The following is a 17,058-nucleotide window of genomic DNA, read 5'->3' as shown; positions in this document are numbered from 1 at the left end:
CCCCAGTCACAAGGCCTGGGACGGAGGCCTACTTTTAATGCAGGATCCCAGGGTAAGCTGTCCGCTCTGGATCGCAGCAGTCGTCGCCCTGCTCGCTCGATGTTTGGGCAGAACTGAGCCCACCTGCTACCACGGCTAGCTGTGGCCAGGAGACAGACTGTAGAAACTCAAGGCGGAAGAGACCCAGCCCCGGGAGGCCTGTGGAGAGTGCAGATTGCAGCAGCGTGACACTTTGCATCAACCGGCAGCGCTTCAATGAACACATGTTGAACCAAATTACTCAGACACTTTAAACTAAATATGTTAAGGACAAGGAGAGTTAGCCGAGCAGAATACAATTAGTGTTTGCTCCTGCCACGTCTGGAGGGGGCTGTTAGTAGGGAATATGGTAGACCCCTGTAATCACGTTTACCACGTCTTCCTAATCATAGAGAAGTTGGAGGCATTGTGTAATATTAGATGTTCACATTAAAGTATGCTTACAATAATGTTCGAAGTTGTACTGTTCATTATCTTAACAGACATGCAAGACTTGTTAGTAACAACTTAACTTATTACACCATGCTTTTCACAAGCAAGATACCTAGGTGTGTTTTCATAGATATATTTTTACTGTTGCTCACCGGGCATGGTCTAGGTACTTAATAGAAGGAAGTATCTGTTGAGCCTTGAAATGTGATGATACTATGTGAATACTATCTTTTTTTGCTCCAGAGATGTAATGTTAAGTTACATTTTCAATATTTGTATAGGCCACGGTCGCTTTTTGTATGGCCCAGAAATGCTTTACAAACTGGGCACCATTTTCAAGTTTGGGATACTCTGGTAAGACACCCCCCCAAATGATAATTGTATACCTTGAGTGTAAACCATAATTCATTACTTTTTATCAATAAATAATATGCAATGTAATCATTTACTATTGAGTTTATTGTAGGGCAATTTGGCAGATGCTTTCCCACTAAGTGACATGACACTCCACTTTGTATATACAGCTTTTTCTTGTCTTTCTGGTGAATATCTAAACATGAAGGAGCAGCTGTGCAGCAAGTGTGCTGCAGGCACCTATTCCTTGGGCACCAGTATCCAGTTTGATGAATGGGATGAACTACCACCAGGGTTCTCAAATCTGGCAACATTTATGGACTCTCCTGCTGGTTCTATACCTGATACGTCTGTTACCTGTGACAAGTAAGAGTTGTGTTTTTCTTACGAAAGAGTGTCTTTTCATTGCTTTTAGTAAAACTTGGGTGTCTTATTCCAATTAGTGTCATATAATCAGAAACCATGTTCTATATGTTATCAAAAAATTTGCCGGATAATTAGTAGGACACTTTTTATAGTTTAGAAGCTCACCCAAGCCATGTCGGTTGTGCAGTTAGAAGTAGTAGCTTTGAAGCAGCGTCATTTCCCTTCAACTTATATTTGATATGATCTTCGACTCATTGTTCATAACAGGAGTTCTAGGTACCTACTGTTTTTTTCAGCTAGCGCTGCCTTCATTTATTAAATGGAATGTTCACTTTTGGATGACATTAGACGTTGTACCAATGTGGGTTTTATGTCCACCTGTGATACATGAGGTCGAGTGGAAGAAGGATCCACCTTGTGGCTAAAAGAAAGCATATTTATCTCTGGCAAATACCTTCTTAAGAGACTTTGAAAACAGTGCTTCTTTATGCAGGCATCTTATTTGCTGTTCACGCACATGCTTTAGCTGGAATTCCGGTAGATATTAAAGTTTTAATTTTCAATAACATTTTAAATCATTTAATAGAAGAGTGAGGTCTGTGGTGATTAACACAAATTTAATGTATATTAATTTCTCAATGTATGTGCATTTGTACTTCTGATTCAGAAGATGGTATTTGACATGGAAAGGGATTCAGTTTGCAAATCTATGTGTCATTTGGAGTTTAATAGTGGGTGTCAGGACTCTCCTATCTCCTTGTTGCCTGTAGAACTGACTGCTCTTTTTAGTCCTATTGCTGATCTTCACAGTCTTTATTTTGGTAATAAACTAGTGGATGCAGTCTTAAGTACTTGGTAATTTCCCACAATTTAGAGCTTGACTTGTCCCGTCTGATTTTTTTTAAAGCCTTTGTTGCAAGCAGTGCAAGCCCTAACAATGGAGAGCAATTCTGGGACTTACATTTTATAAATCTTCACCAATTTAAATTTGACCTAGATAAAGAGTACTGAAGTCCAGAGTGCAGGAACAGACCACTGTGTGAATGGTGTATTTTTGAAAAATCACATAATGCATAGCTTATTTATCCTTCATGATTATAAAATACAATACTGCAACTACAGAGGTTATAGTTGCTAGTACCACTAAACAATGATTTCTAAAATCAGAGAATTCCACTCTGGGCGTGGGGTAACCTGATATTTTAGACGCCCCCAAACTCACCTTAATCAGAATGCCCACATTTGCTGAATTGGAAATGGTGTTAACCCTCTATTTCATGAGGCAAAGTGTCCCCATGTAAAGGCACCCCCTAATGCATCAAACTATCAGAGTATAATAATCTAAGTAAATGGGCTCACTCAATAATGGCGTTCTAGGCCACTACAAAGTTAAATGGTTATGTTACATAATTCAAAAGTGAAGCAGGACAGATTTGATGTCATCAAGGTTGTTAATGAAAAGGCCCGCCCTGTGCTAATGTCACCCTGGAGATGCTACCACAAACTAGATGCATGAACAATAGCTTGTGAATGAATAGGGCACAGTGAACCAACAGAGGACCTTGAGGTTCTAGGTGCAGTTTGTGAATGAGCAGGGGAAAGTTTATCAGGGTAGCATAAACAATGACAGTGGCAGTGACATTAAGCAATTACATAGCATATTGAAATAAGCAGTGTATGATATAATTGTGTATCATACATTTGAGACTTTTGATTTAAATGAGATTTCTCTATTATGACTAAAATACATGGAATATAATTCTGTCATTCTGTTACACAACATGAATTCCTCTCACAATTAGTTCCTCCCTAATCAGAAGATCACTATTTATAACATAATTTTCTGAAATCCACTTTCTTCTAAATTTTCAAACAACCTAACTCCTGGGAGATTACAACACACCATGCACCGTTCACCCTTTCTTTTGTGTTCCATTCTCAATCTTGTATGAAAAATTGATAATCTAAATTCTTCTTCAGTCTTAATCTGCTCTCTTATCTTCTTTTCATTTGTAATTCTTCCCTCATTGTATTGTAACTCTTCCCTCATTGTATCATCTAATAAACTCACACTCTTCATTACTTAAACTGGACACATATTCCTGGTTAGACTTTTTAATTGTCTGCTTAATTTGTGCAACTGATTTTAGAAATGTATCATACTTTAGACCATTATTGACATCTTCAGAGGTAGGTAGATCTTCCAGTGAGGTGCTGAATTAAGACAAATAGGGAGATAGAAACTAATGTTCGTTAAAGTTAATAATAAACACATTAAAGGAAAGACCGTAAGTTATCAGTAGTTGCAAGTAAGTAGCACCGTCACCTGCAGAAGAAGGAATGAAAAGTACAAACAAAGCAGTCTCTGATCCCCATAGCCCCTACATAATCAATAAGCATTTTAGAATAAATATTATTATGAAATCCACTAGCTAAACATTCCCTATGTGTAATTGTATTGTGTTTAACTTCATGAGTACAGTAGCTAATTTAACTTCTGCGGAGTCATATCCCACCGGTGAAAGTAGGCACAACAAGAAGCCAACTAAGATTATTATTGTAATTAGCAATGATTAGACCAATAATTTTGCCGCATTTGGTAGGTGCCATTTTCTATTGTGATAAACATGATTGTTGAACTCCAAAAGTTAACAAATAATTCGTTTAAAATCATAATAAACCTTTTTTCTTTTCTTCTTATTTCTTTGAAAACAATAAAAAAAAGTCAAAATAGACTTCAAAATGTTTCTTTTCTTAGTTCATTCAGTTCATGCTCTCAAAATGATGTTTTCCTTTCTTTTATCTAGACCTTATGTGAAATTTCTCTGTTATGATACATCTTTGATAGTCTTTTAGGAATTTTCAATGTAGCCCTTTCAGTTCATTTTCAAAGGTGTTGGAAACAGTTTATTGCTTTGTATGTATCTGGTTCTGACTCCTCTTCTTCATCTGACATGGATGCTAAATACACCCATTCAGGTGAAGCATATTTTGTTTGGATTTCGCTTCCATGCTGGTCTTTTAGCAGCTAGTGATTCGATCTCATTAGTCTGAGTCTATTTCAGTTACTTAACATTCTTCAGTGAGGGATTTAGTCTTTCATTCTGCCAGTGCTTTCTTATATAATTTCTTTTCAGTATCTTGATTATTTTGGCCCCTGCAGCTTCACTTACGACTACTACTGAACATTTTCCACTCACAGATGGATATTAACTTTTATCAGCATTACAAGACTTGAATTTGCAACTGGAGCGTTTCACTGGTCGGATCAGAAACCTCTAGTTAATTTGGAAATCTGTACAAATCAACTGGAAAATCTCGTTCTTGAAATAAGAGCCATAATCTGCCTCAATAGAGGTCGGCATTCCAAATCTCAGTATCGATTAACTTAACAAGTGTCAAATTGTCTGATCTTTAGGTGGGATACGACTCAACTGATTTAGAGAACAAGCGGAAAATTACAAGTATGTATTAAGGCCATTGTAAACTGACCTTTCAATAAAATTGTCTTGAAGTCTCGTATGCCGGTATGATTCATAAGGACATTAGTACTTGTCCTTGATTATTTTCTGACTAACCAAATAATGACAAAAATCTTCACATCACAACATCCGGCCTTAACTGTCCAACCTGCACTTCATCTACATCATACTCACCATTACCAGGAGGAGGAGGTCTGAGTGGGTGGAGTCTCTGCTTGGCACTACTGAAGCACTCTTCTACACCTGTGGGTGGGTTGCGCACCAACAGCAGGGCTTTACTAACCAGCAAGAGCAGCTCGACTTACCTCACTCTGCTGCTTGAGGAACTCCGTGGAAAGAGACAGAGTTTTTTTGTCAGTCCATCCAGGCCTACTCATACTCAGCACACACAGCAGTGTCAATAAATCAAGGGCCGGTCAAATATTTATTACAATATTATGAAGAAGTAATTTATTTCTAACTCTTCACATTCAAAGCAAAGATAGTTAACACATTTCCCCTTGAGTTCAGGGCTCTAGTGTTTCGCTGGATAATCCCTGTCCCACCCACTCTTTTTAATGTGGTAGGTGTTATTACCCATTCATAGATGGCCACATCCAGGGAAGGTTCACTAGTAGGCCTTAACTCAAAAGTCCACTCTAGCTCTTAGCAAAATTGCTAAAAGTGCCTTAATGCCGTAGCACTCCTGGCAGCGAGTCCCCCAAGGGGCCGATAGGACAATAACCAGTCTTATCCTCTCCATCAGTGAGGAATCTTGCAGCGTTTCAGTCAGCGGGCTTGTTTTTTTGTCCCCATCACAGGAGAGTTTCAAGGACTACCAAGCATTTTCTGAAGAATTCCCTGGTTCAACCTATTTTTCCACTGACTGTGCTTCTTGAGAGTTCCTACTATTTATTGCTAGGAAAAATTACATTTTGCTTCACATTTATCCTAACAGGCTTTGTGCTTTTTAATGAATCCTTTCTTTTTACCATAGAAATCCTATACTTCTTCTTTGATGTTATTACTTAAATCCAGAGGTAAATCATTTTAGTCTGAATTGGGAACAGCAGAACTCTAGAGTCATGTAATGTAATTTTAAAGACTCAATTTTCATCTTTGGTTTTAACCACACAGTGTGCAATAAATAACACAGTTCATCTTGCGAAGCAAGTCTCTGTCCAATAAAATATACAGGACATGAATCACACAGAAAAACTGATGATGATGATGATTATCATTGACCCCATTTTAACAATGACATCTGCTTTAACCTGATTAACAATCTGTTAATTGCGTATGCCTACATCTTGGACTTCTCTTCCTGAGAGAGATAGGTTTGGAACCTCTGCAAAATGAACTGTAGCTGGTAGCCCCCGAATCTATAAAAAAAGAAACGGGCCACCATTGACTTGACTATCAATGTATGGGCAATCTTGTCTACCTCCCAGACTGCTCTAAGTAAGAATCTTCCTACTCCCTACTCTTCAGACATGATCATTGAGAATTATTTTCTAGAGAAAACTGAGGAAAATCATTACTTCGAATCAATGGATTCTGGTGGTACCCTGGCATAAACGGAATTTTGTTTTTCATATTTTGCTGTAACACTGGGGCTATGGGAATATTCATGCAAAATGTTCTCCGATCTTGCATATTCTATTAAGAAAGAGATTGAAAACCTTTTTGTATGAACAGGCCTTTGGAAATTTTAGATTCTGATTAAATGTCTTTTGTCAAGTATTAGCTGGTGCTAGGTGGCTAACCCTTAGACAAGCACTAAGAGACAGCTGGTAATTAGGTGCTATACATTTGTTACTAACATAACAAAACCTATTTGGCACAGAAGCTAGTTGGGCTGGGGCCAATGATTGTGACTACATCACTTTACATTCTGCTTCATCTGGAGAACAAAATCATCCTGAATGCGATCTGGATTTTGTCGACATTCCGAATTCCAGTGCCCGAATTCACTGTAGAAATGATAAACAGTGCTCATCTTGGAGGAGCTACGCTACGAATCAAGATGGCCGTGTAAGCTCCCGGCTCCGCTGACCTCCGCCAGCAGCTCGATTATCCTGTCTTCAATCCTGACCTTACACCTGATTTTCTTGTTTATGAAGGTCTACTGCTTCTAAAGGTGCAATCCCGAGATTTCTACCTCATCGGCTGACGAAGATACGCCGTGTTTCCATTCTCGGCCTAACAACGTGTGGAAGCCGGGGCCTCGATTTCTAGACTATCCGGGTCAGAGTTGAACAACATCGGCCGTGAGACCTGGACTGAGCCCGGTCTCCCGAAGAGTGCCTGAATTGTTGACTTTTTGTGACGATCCTTTGAACGATCTACACCGAGGACACACCAGCGTGCCACGCCGGCTGCTGTGGTGGGGGTCCGGTGCCCGGAGACCTTGCTGCCCTCCCGGGGTCGACGGGCTGGGGCCCTCTCTGACGGTGAAGGTGTGTTCTGTAAGACGAGGAGCGCCCATTACTTGATATCAGATTTGCGTGGCCTGCGACTCTGGAGCAGCCGGCCTCCGGGGTTCAAGTCCGGCTCTATCGCCTATTGAGAGGGGATGGAGCGGACGGAAGGCGCGCCATCACTGCAGGCCGTTGTGGCCGCCATTGGGGTGCTCCATTCGCACACAGTCGCTGTGTTCCGGACACTGATGGTGAAAGTGGACGGTATCCTGGAACCTGAGGACGACACCTCGATTGGTTTCCAGCTAGAGATGGTACCAGCGGTGCATTGCACATCAGAGTTCGAGGTCCCCGTGCATAACCCGGAGTTCATGAACCTTGACGGTCCCCTATTACCGACAAGCCAGCCCGTGCTTCTCGCTAGCGTCTCTTGCCTGATCCTCCTGCCGCCTAACGCATCTATAGACGGTCTTCCATGTGGCTACGAGTTCCTTCGTGATGGTTTGGGATACTCGCTGTTTTTGGACACCTTTCCTCGTTCGAGCCGTGAACTTTTATCCTGTATTCGATCCTCCTGTGCTGACAAGAACTTTTGTGGACGCTTTGCCTTTTCCTTCAAAATGGTGGCTCGAGTGGCAAAGACTCTTATGACGGACCGTACTGGCCAGGGCTGAACTTTATCGCTGGGTTCCGATAAAATAGCTTTTAGCGATGCCGGGGTTGTGCCTATATTGTGACGAGAATTGGGTGGTTGTTGTTTATCCTCCCCTGACTGGTTTGTCTAATTGCTAAATATTGATTTTACCATGTCTCGGGGTGGTCGCTGTTGGCGGGGGTACGGGAGACCGGGAGTGTGTTTGCTTTCCCCTCCTCCGCTTTCTCTTTTCCCTTCCTTTAGGGTAGTTCTTGGGCGACAGGCACGCTGCTAGTGGGGTTAGGCCGTAGCCATTGCAGGGGTGCAGGGTGGGGGGTTAGGGGTGGTTTTTTTTATTTTGCCTTCTTTTGTTCTATGGCCCCTTTTGTCTTTTCTTTTTCCTTCTACGAGAGATGGGCTGTTTATTTTTCACGAATCCTTTATTGTCCGGGATTCTTCGCTGGCTTCATTATCCTGTAACATTGTGGACGAGGTCACGCGGGTGGGATTGCTTTGATTGCTTAATAGATTGCTTATTTCCTATTTCCGTTGTGTACCCGTGATGGGCCTTTTCCTTCTTACAGTGATTATTGTTTGTATATTTCCCCCGCCTGGCCCTGTTCTGTATTTTACTGCGAAACACCTGATATCTGTATTGCCTGCTCTTGTCTTACTGTTAAAATAAAAAAAATATATAATAAAAAAAATGTTAAAACCGTGCTCATCTTTAGCATGTCAATATTTGCATTAATTCCAGAATTGTTCACAACCCCTGCATTAACTCCAGCATGGTGAGATGGCACACAACCCAAATCAGAACCCACCAACTGATTTCTGCTATTTCTCTCAAAATGCTTCATCTGGGCAATTATCAGCTTCTCTTTGATCCTTTTCTGCTTCACATCAAAGCAATCACTATTGTAATTGGAATATTAAAAAAATTCATCTTTACTCTGTTTGCCGGCACATCACACTTTGCTATATATGTGTACTAAGCTCAGGGCGCCAACCCTTAGCAAAAGCCAAAACAAAACCGCTAGCACCATCTCGGGATCCTTGACACTACTGTGTTTCTAAAAAATCTGCATGAGTCTCTCATAATAGGCATGCACTGACTCTTTTGGCTCTTGTGAAGATCTTAAAAGTTTTGCCTATTTAGGGTGTTTCTCTGGCACCTTTTTTTTCAAACGCTCTATCATTCTTTGAATTTGTCCGCAACCACTTTTAAAGGAGATTTATCAGACATAACCCTAGCTGGTTTCTTAGTTGGCTAACATCAGCAACTTTACGCTCAGACCAGAACTCACAAAGGACTATAATCTCAAAAAGGGAATTCAAGTCAGTGCAAAGCATTCTTTAAATTGTTTTCTACCTATGAACCTCTTTGTACCACTTCTCAGGTTCCTCTCACAATTTGGCAAAATTAATTGTAAAAGCATGAACCTCTCGTCCAATGCAAATGCACATAGTTGTCTCAATGTACTTCTCTTAGGGCAAATGCTGAAACTGCTCTCAATTTGGAATCACTAACAGTCCCCTTTATTTTCTTCCCTGTTTCTGAAGGTTTCTTTGTAGTAGTAACCCATATCTTTAATCTGTCTCTATTTCTTCAAATCCCTCAATTCCCTTGTCTTTTCAACCAGATCCTTGATGTGAGTTTTTACAGTTATTAAATCTAATTCTTATATTTCATCTTTTGTCAGATCTATTTTATATTTTTTGTCACATTTTTTATTTTTCCTCACACTCCTCAGCCAATTCATTGAGTTATCATTTGCAGATTTTGCTGCTTCATTGATCAAGTACCACATTTCAGCAACATTTTATGGCAATCTGTTCAGGTCATTTGTTCCTTCGTAAAATGTCCTTAAATTCAAAGCCCAATATTAATATCCCTCTGTTTAGGGTATTCTTCAACAGCAGACGTAGTAACATTCATGTCAATTGGAACTGGAGAAACAACTGTAATATCTTGACTAGCCGTCAGCAAAGCTGTATATGCATTTCTCAGCAGGGGACTCGCTAATGCACTCCCAACTGTCAGTATGGTTGATAGGTTGATTTATGTGTCTGTACACCCGTATCATTGCCCACTGCACCTGAATTAGGTACTAGAGAACCTGGTCAATGTATTCCATCTGGATATGGAGGAGGTCTGGAATTCAAAAGATTATTTAACCCCTTTGCTGCGGGGTTTAATTTCCCGCTGCGCTGGGCGGGGAGGGGGGCGCGCATGGCGCCCGCATGCTCATGACGATCTGAGCTCGTCATGAGGCACGGCGCTCCTGTGCTCATGACGAGCTCAGCTCGTCACAGGTGCATTACCTGCCGTGGAACGCTCAGCACAGCAGGGGAATTATCCCCGCATGCGAGCGTTCCACGGCTCATGACGAGCTGAGCTCGTCATGAGCACCGGAGCGCCGTGGCTCATGACGAGCTGAGCTCGTCATGAGCATGGAAGAGGTTAAAAAAGTTTCCAATTCATCTGAATCTTGGTTTTGTTTCTCTCTGACTACCTCTTCAGCTTTCTTTTCATTTGACGCCTCTGACTATTGCAGGGAAACATCTTGCTCCCTCCGCCATATCCTTCCTCCAACCTCTTTCTTGTTAATCACATGTGCCCTCGAGCCACTGTCTAAATAAACCCTCTGTAGCTAGTGCCCTACATCATCATATATGCAGGTGTTCACTTAGCAGGCAATTTCTACCCCTCCGTAGCAGGTACACTAGTAGCTTTAGGCTTTTTCAACACAGCACCAATTATTTGCACGTGCAACAATCCAAAAACATAAAATATGCTGTCATACAACAACCAGTCCCAGTGCAGCAATGCCAAAGGTCACCCAATCACAGCATGGCTCCCTCAGTAACCAACCAATGACAGTGTGACTCTTTGGTGACGTCTTACCAATTCCAGCATGACTCCTTAGCTGACTAGCCAATCACAGCGTAACTTCTTTTTGAATAAGAACATTGTAGAGTATTTATCATGAATGCACATTAAATAAACCAAAATAAATCTTATCTGCTCAACCTATATAGGAAGAGATTCAGCAAGTTTAATAAGATGAATCACAAAGAGAACCAGACTAGTACCATTGCTGCACTTGTCAAACCCAAATGACACTAAGCAGACTATCGCTCTCTACCGTTGGTTAGTGTATTTACTCCTGTGCACCTAGGAGCAAGAGTCACCAACCTAGATTAGACACACAAACTGCTTGAAAGGAAAACTTGTTGATGTGTATGCATGGTGAGCCTTGCAAATCACACTTCGTTTAGCAGTCAAGTGAAACAACAACATCTTGAAATCTTGGATTTCGGCAAATCCAATATGCAAACTAATCAACCCAAAAACAAAAAAAATAAGAATAATACATCAAAACAACAGGGCTCAAACAACTGATTGAACCCAATATCATCACCACGGAACTGAAAGCCTCACATATAGCATAGCAGTCCACCACTCAGAACACGACTCAACACCTCATTAACAAACTAAAAAGAGTATCAATTACTAGAAACTTTAAAATTGAACATCTCTGATTTTACTGATTGGATTTTTGTCGTTCTGGTTTAATTTTAGTTATTAAAAATTCTCCATTGTTTCTCAACCTGTCTGGGATTTTTTGTGTGTTGTTTTCACTCAATTACTGTTTGTGTGCTGCATAAATACCTCACACATTGCCCTAAGTTAAACCTGGCAGCTTGTGTGCCAAGCTACCAGAGGGATAAGCACAGGTTAATTAAGTGACCTTTGTGGTTCACCCTGCAAGAACTGTGGTTGTTTCCTGAGTGGGGCTTTCACCTCCCCTCCAAACAATAACCACATTTCTTAAGTCACTCTGAGGATTTCATGCTGAACTACAAGATATTCTGACCACATTGCAGGCTGTACAAGAAATATAACCTATGTTGCATACTGCCCACATTCAGTGCTTAATGCAGATGTGTGATACTGCAAAACAACATGCTCCTGTGCAAGCGACGGTCTTAAGAAGTTCCCCCACTGTGCAAGGATTAGGGTGCAATTAAAATAACCTTATTGCAACAAATCATTAGTCCTGTCTGTGGGCTGTCTTTAAAATCATAATAAATCCATTGTTTTTGTTCTCGTTTAAACATGCAATCTTATCAGATAATGGAAGCTGCACTACATTGTATTAAGCCAAACAAATGCTATGGTTTTGTTTTCACAGCTCTTCTTGGATTCCTCAGGGAAACTACATAGAATCCAACAGGGACGACTGCACAGTGTCACTAGTCTACGTGGTGCATTTAAAGAAACCTGGCTCAGTATCATTTCTATATCAATACATCGACAGCAACATCTTATTCGAGTTTTTTGTAAGTACTTTTTTGTTTATTTTTCATAAATAACAGCATTCATGAATTAAATTAATAAAATGCATTACTACTTGTGGGTTTACCTTTGAATCTCACACAATTATTCTCTACTGCAATATAATTTTATTATAGTTATAATATTCCCTAACATACCAAAGAATGAAAGATTGCCTGATAAAACGAATTTCCATTATCAGAAGTGCATCTTAGTTTGTAACATCTGTATATGTTTTCAATCTAGCATTCGAAGCGAAGAGTTTGCAAAACACTTCACGCTGGAGCACTTTAAAATTCTGGGAAAGAGTAATACTGTTAGCTAGCCATTATAAACTGAGGGGTATAATGATTTGAAGTAGATGGGGGTGAAAGGGCGTGGGGCAACAAACGAAGTAATCATGTCCCCGTATGGTGTTCAAGCAATGGTATGATATGATATAGGTGACTGGTAGCAGTGTGTGAGGTGATTGCCTGGAGTAGATGAGTGATCTAAAGGGGGGTTATACCCAGAAAAATCCACATGGGACCTGGGTGCTATATGGTGTAGAGAAGAAGGGTCCCAGTGGAACTTTGTACGTTTGCTTGAATTTATTGTAGAAAAATCAAATTAAATAACAAAATATTGCGAACTTAATTCAAAATGAAATACACTTTCATGGCTTCAGATCCCTGAGCCAAAGAAACAGGGGATCGTAGCATATCAGCAATCGCGGCAAGGCTGCGACTCAGAGCCCCCTGTTTTTCGTAAAAGATGCGGCATACCTGACGCGATCCTTAGCGACGCACTGCCGGCGAGGAGATATAAGCTAGTGAAACAAGATACTCCCAACCCTTGCGGGCTCTATAGATCCAGCATGCTCAATCTACGGGACTAATGTGGACATAGCCATGTCACTTGCTCGAACTGAGCAGATATTGTAGTGCTCCCTTGTTGCTTACCCTGTCCTGATGAAGACCCCGATGTAAGGCAATATACACGCCTACAAATGTAGCGTGGGGTCGAAACGTCGACGGCTACCTCCATCTCTTGTTCAGTTGACACTCCCGCATTTAATTCAAAGACTTTTGTGTCAACGTGAATATATTTGTTTAAAATCTTTGGGATATGCTACGATCCCCTGTTTCTTTGGCTCAGGGATCTGAAGCCATGAAAGTGTATTTCATTTTGAATTAAGTTCGCAATATTTAAATTGTCACCAACCTTATTTCCTCACCGTTCTCTCCTTCACAGCATCACGCTATCCCACTTCCCTTTCCTTTCTTGGGGCACTTTTATTTACCAAGTGATATGGTTCATGCATTGTGATTAATTGACATTGTTTGTTATTTAATTTGATTTTTCTACAATAAATTCAAGCAAACGTACAAAGTTCCACTGGGACCCTTCTTCTCTACACCATGGAGTAGATGAGTAGCACAAGCAGAGTTTAATTTGTTCTGGTGGTCGCCGGTGGGTGCCACTAGCATGTATTTCAGGGTACCGTGACTCTATGCCACTTCCCGCCCTGGGCAGTACAGACAGAGCAGGGTCTTCAGCTGCCTTTACATAGCAAAGCAGCAGATCAGTCCTTCTTATGTTATCAACATATACATATTAGAGTAGGCAATACAGTGATCCTTCACCATTTCACTGTTTTGGCAGTCCTATTTAAATGAACCTCAATGGAAATAGAAGTAGATGATTGCTCCCTCCCCATGTTACTCTGCATGCTCTGTGGCTGGCTGTTCAGATGACTTGTGGGCAGCTGGAATAGGTGATTGGAGGTTCTGGGCTTTAGTGGCACTGCAGGCCTTTCTCCCCTCCTCCTTACACTGCCCCTTCCTGAAAAATAATTGGGTGCTGGCACTTATTTATTCATTAGCAAGCTAAGCACTTTACAGGAGGATATTTAACGTTCTGGAAAAGATGAGCTTACATGCATACATATGCTCCTATTCAGCAATAGGGCCCTTAAGTGCCTTTTATAATGTCTTAAAACGGACAAGGAAAGATAATATTATCTGAGATTACTGCTTTTGCTGGTAAAGAATACATTGATTGGTACTCATTTTTCTTTTACTCATGAACTTTTAGGACTCTTTTTGTTTTTTACCCCAGCGATCTGCTGGGGGTTTATTTCGGAAACAATAACCCATGATTTTGCTAGGAATGGAATTGTGCAAACAGTAAACATGCTTTCCAAATAGTAGTTCAATTATCCAATTTATGTTCCAATTTTTGCTTAGACATTGCCTATGCCATCTTTGAAGGAGTGCTTCCATGTTTGCTTATCCCACTCAAGGCCATATTACATTATGCAGGCAAGCAGACTAATTTCTTCTTCAAATCACCAAATCCAAATCAATTTTAGTTGACTACAAATTTATATTAGAAGCAAGAATTAGATTCCATTTTGGCTATTTAGTACATAAAGCCTTGCACCAGAATAAACCTCCTTACCTTTCCAACCTTCTCACTGACCGAAACAAAGTTGTCTCTGACTGGAAACTGAAAGTACCAACATTCAGAACTTTAGAAGGACACCATTAGTTTTTGACATGAGCTACAGCTATTGGTAGGAGTCTTTCTGCTGATCATAAGACAAATCTTTCTCTCCTGCCTTTCACATTCCATCTAAAAAAAGAAAAAACAAATTTCAGGCTTTTTTTAAATAATGTTCTGCTGATTTTTTCAACCTAATATCTCAACCCTTAAAATCCTAGATCTCTATAGTAGGGTAATATTGTTTCCGGTTTATTTCTTGAACCACCCTATTACTGTTTGGTGCATGGGCACTGTACACAACTGCTAAATATAACATGTACATTACAGCAGATCTTGCTGATCCTTGCTGCTGTTTGAAAGACTGGTAGTGTGGTTTCTATACTTTAAAAAAAAATTACTATGGAGCACAGTGGTGCAAACACATGCAGTGGTATGTTTTATCCTTACCATGGAATACAGATATGCTCCTCTACTTGTGAACGCTCACTCAGCTCTTAGCTCCTCCCAACAAGACAGCTTTTAGCTATCTATAGGCTAAAGCCTCTTTTGAACCATACCAAAAATGTATAGTGGTCTTAGAATCCGGTCTTACTATTGGTTGACTTTGTCACTCTCATTTGCCTGCATCTTATTTAATGGCTTGTTTTCCTCTTCTTGTAAATGCCTCTCTTGGAGCATTGTCTCCCTTCAAGTATTGCCTCATTACCTTACTTTTCATTGGCTGATTTGTATTCATTCACTGCTCACACTTGGCGAACTCCTTTTTAGGTCTTCCCTGCACAGTGAATGTGCTGTGGTGTGAGAAATGTACAATTCAGCAGCATTACAACCTGCCCACAATATGCCAATAAATGTTTTTGTTACTCATGTGCAATCTTTCGATTGTTTTACATCCATAGGCTTACCTTCTTTTCTTTTTTTTAGCTCCGACCTGGAGCATGGACCAACTACGTGTGACCTTCCTCATTTTGTTCTTCCTTGTCTTTTTGCAGCTTACTTTTTATTTTTATTTTATAAGCATTTCGGTATTCTTCCTGAACATGCAATGTGCTTTCCTACATTTAACACAGGTATATGGGTTCTTATTTATGTTGCTTTCACCCTATCTATCGTCTCTATTGACAATTTAGTTTTACGCCCACAACTACTGCACTGTATGCCACTCAACTTCACACCACTCTTCTCTCATTCACTCTGCTCTACACCACTCCACGCTATGCCACTCTAATCTATGCCACTCTTCTATTCTACTCTCTTCTATGCTACTCCATTCTGTGTGACTCTTAGCCAATCTACTCCACTTTACGCCACTCCACTTAATTCCACTTCAGTTCACTTCACACAATGCTACTCCACGCCACTCCAGTCTACACCACTCCACTCTACATCACTCCACTGTACACTAGGCCTCTCAATATAATTCTACAACCCTCTACTCCGCCACTCTACTTAAATAGAGTATTTGTCCTTTTGTTGGAGTACATACGTGGTGACACATTCTTGCATGTGATGTGCTGGTAGAATGACGTGAATGCCAGCAGCGGTCATTTCATTGCACTCTCTTTTTTTTTTTTTTTTTTGCAAAGCATCACAAAAAGCACTGGCAAAACCAATAGGTCAAGAATGCTTCCATATTTCCCTGCTGGAATTGAACCAAGAAAATGCAAGGGTATACCTAGAGATTGGTGATTTCGTTTTTTCCAACCACCCCAACGTCCTTGCAGCCTCTTCTTACCACTTTCTAAAGTCCTTTATTTTTGCCCACACAGATACCTCACATAGAGTGATGTGATGGCATTCCCGAAAATGTCCTCCAACCACCGCATGTCATGTTGGTTCACTTGTGAACTGAACATTATGACTGAGAGAGTGCCAAAAATAAGTATGAGGCTTAAAGGTGAAAATACCTGGAAGAGGAAGTCTGCCTCTTTTCCCATTCCCGAGTTTCTCATTCTGTTTTGCAGTTAGGTTCATAACATGTCTCTGAAAGGAGCGCTTGTGAGTCCTAGAGAAACTTTTGCAACTCTTATTATAAAAAACAAAGCACACTTAAACAATTTAAATAAATAGACCTCTTGAAAGCATAGTTCGATTTGTAATCATTTACAGTTGCGTTACAGTAAAACTATACTATAAAGTAGGCACGCTACTAGGGAAAGTTCTGCAGTATTATCAAGGATCGTAATATAACGACATTCTTTATTATGCAAATTTGCTAAACAGTTATTTAATAATAGCTGCTGTTTACAATTTTCAGATTCAAAATGATCAGTGCCAAGATCTGGAGTCCTCGAATGACAAGTGGATTAAACTAACTGATCACGGAGAATGGGCAGATCATTCGGTAAGTGCACGTCAACTTGCAATTTCTGGTTGTGGTTTTACGTCTCATTCCACTTTTCATTTTTTTAAATAAACTGTTGAAACCTTGCCTCATGCGCATGTTTTCCACAGTAAGATGAAATAATCTAGTAAGGTATTTTTGTTGCAAACTTGAATATAATGTATTGAGCTTGATAGGGT

At 40.4% G+C, this 17,058-nt stretch overlaps 1 protein-coding gene across 1 annotated transcript in view; it reads left to right on the top strand.

The window, feature by feature from the left end:
• Positions 1 to 17,058, top strand: part of ELAPOR2 (endosome-lysosome associated apoptosis and autophagy regulator family member 2) — a 550,871-nt gene that overhangs the window by 265,812 nt on the left and 268,001 nt on the right. The window contains exons 3-5 of the mRNA XM_078674189.1: positions 996 to 1,191; positions 11,906 to 12,053; positions 16,793 to 16,879. Of these exons, the coding sequence (XP_078530315.1) occupies positions 996 to 1,191; positions 11,906 to 12,053; positions 16,793 to 16,879 (431 nt within the window). The remainder of the gene's footprint in view (positions 1 to 995; positions 1,192 to 11,905; positions 12,054 to 16,792; positions 16,880 to 17,058) is intronic.

Source organism: Lissotriton helveticus, chromosome 1_1 (assembly GCF_964261635.1).
Source record: "Lissotriton helveticus chromosome 1_1, aLisHel1.1, whole genome shotgun sequence".
Classification (NCBI taxonomy): domain Eukaryota; kingdom Metazoa; phylum Chordata; class Amphibia; order Caudata; family Salamandridae; genus Lissotriton; species Lissotriton helveticus.
The sequence above is the reverse complement of the archived record's forward strand: the minus strand, read 5'-3'. Positions and strand labels throughout refer to the sequence as shown.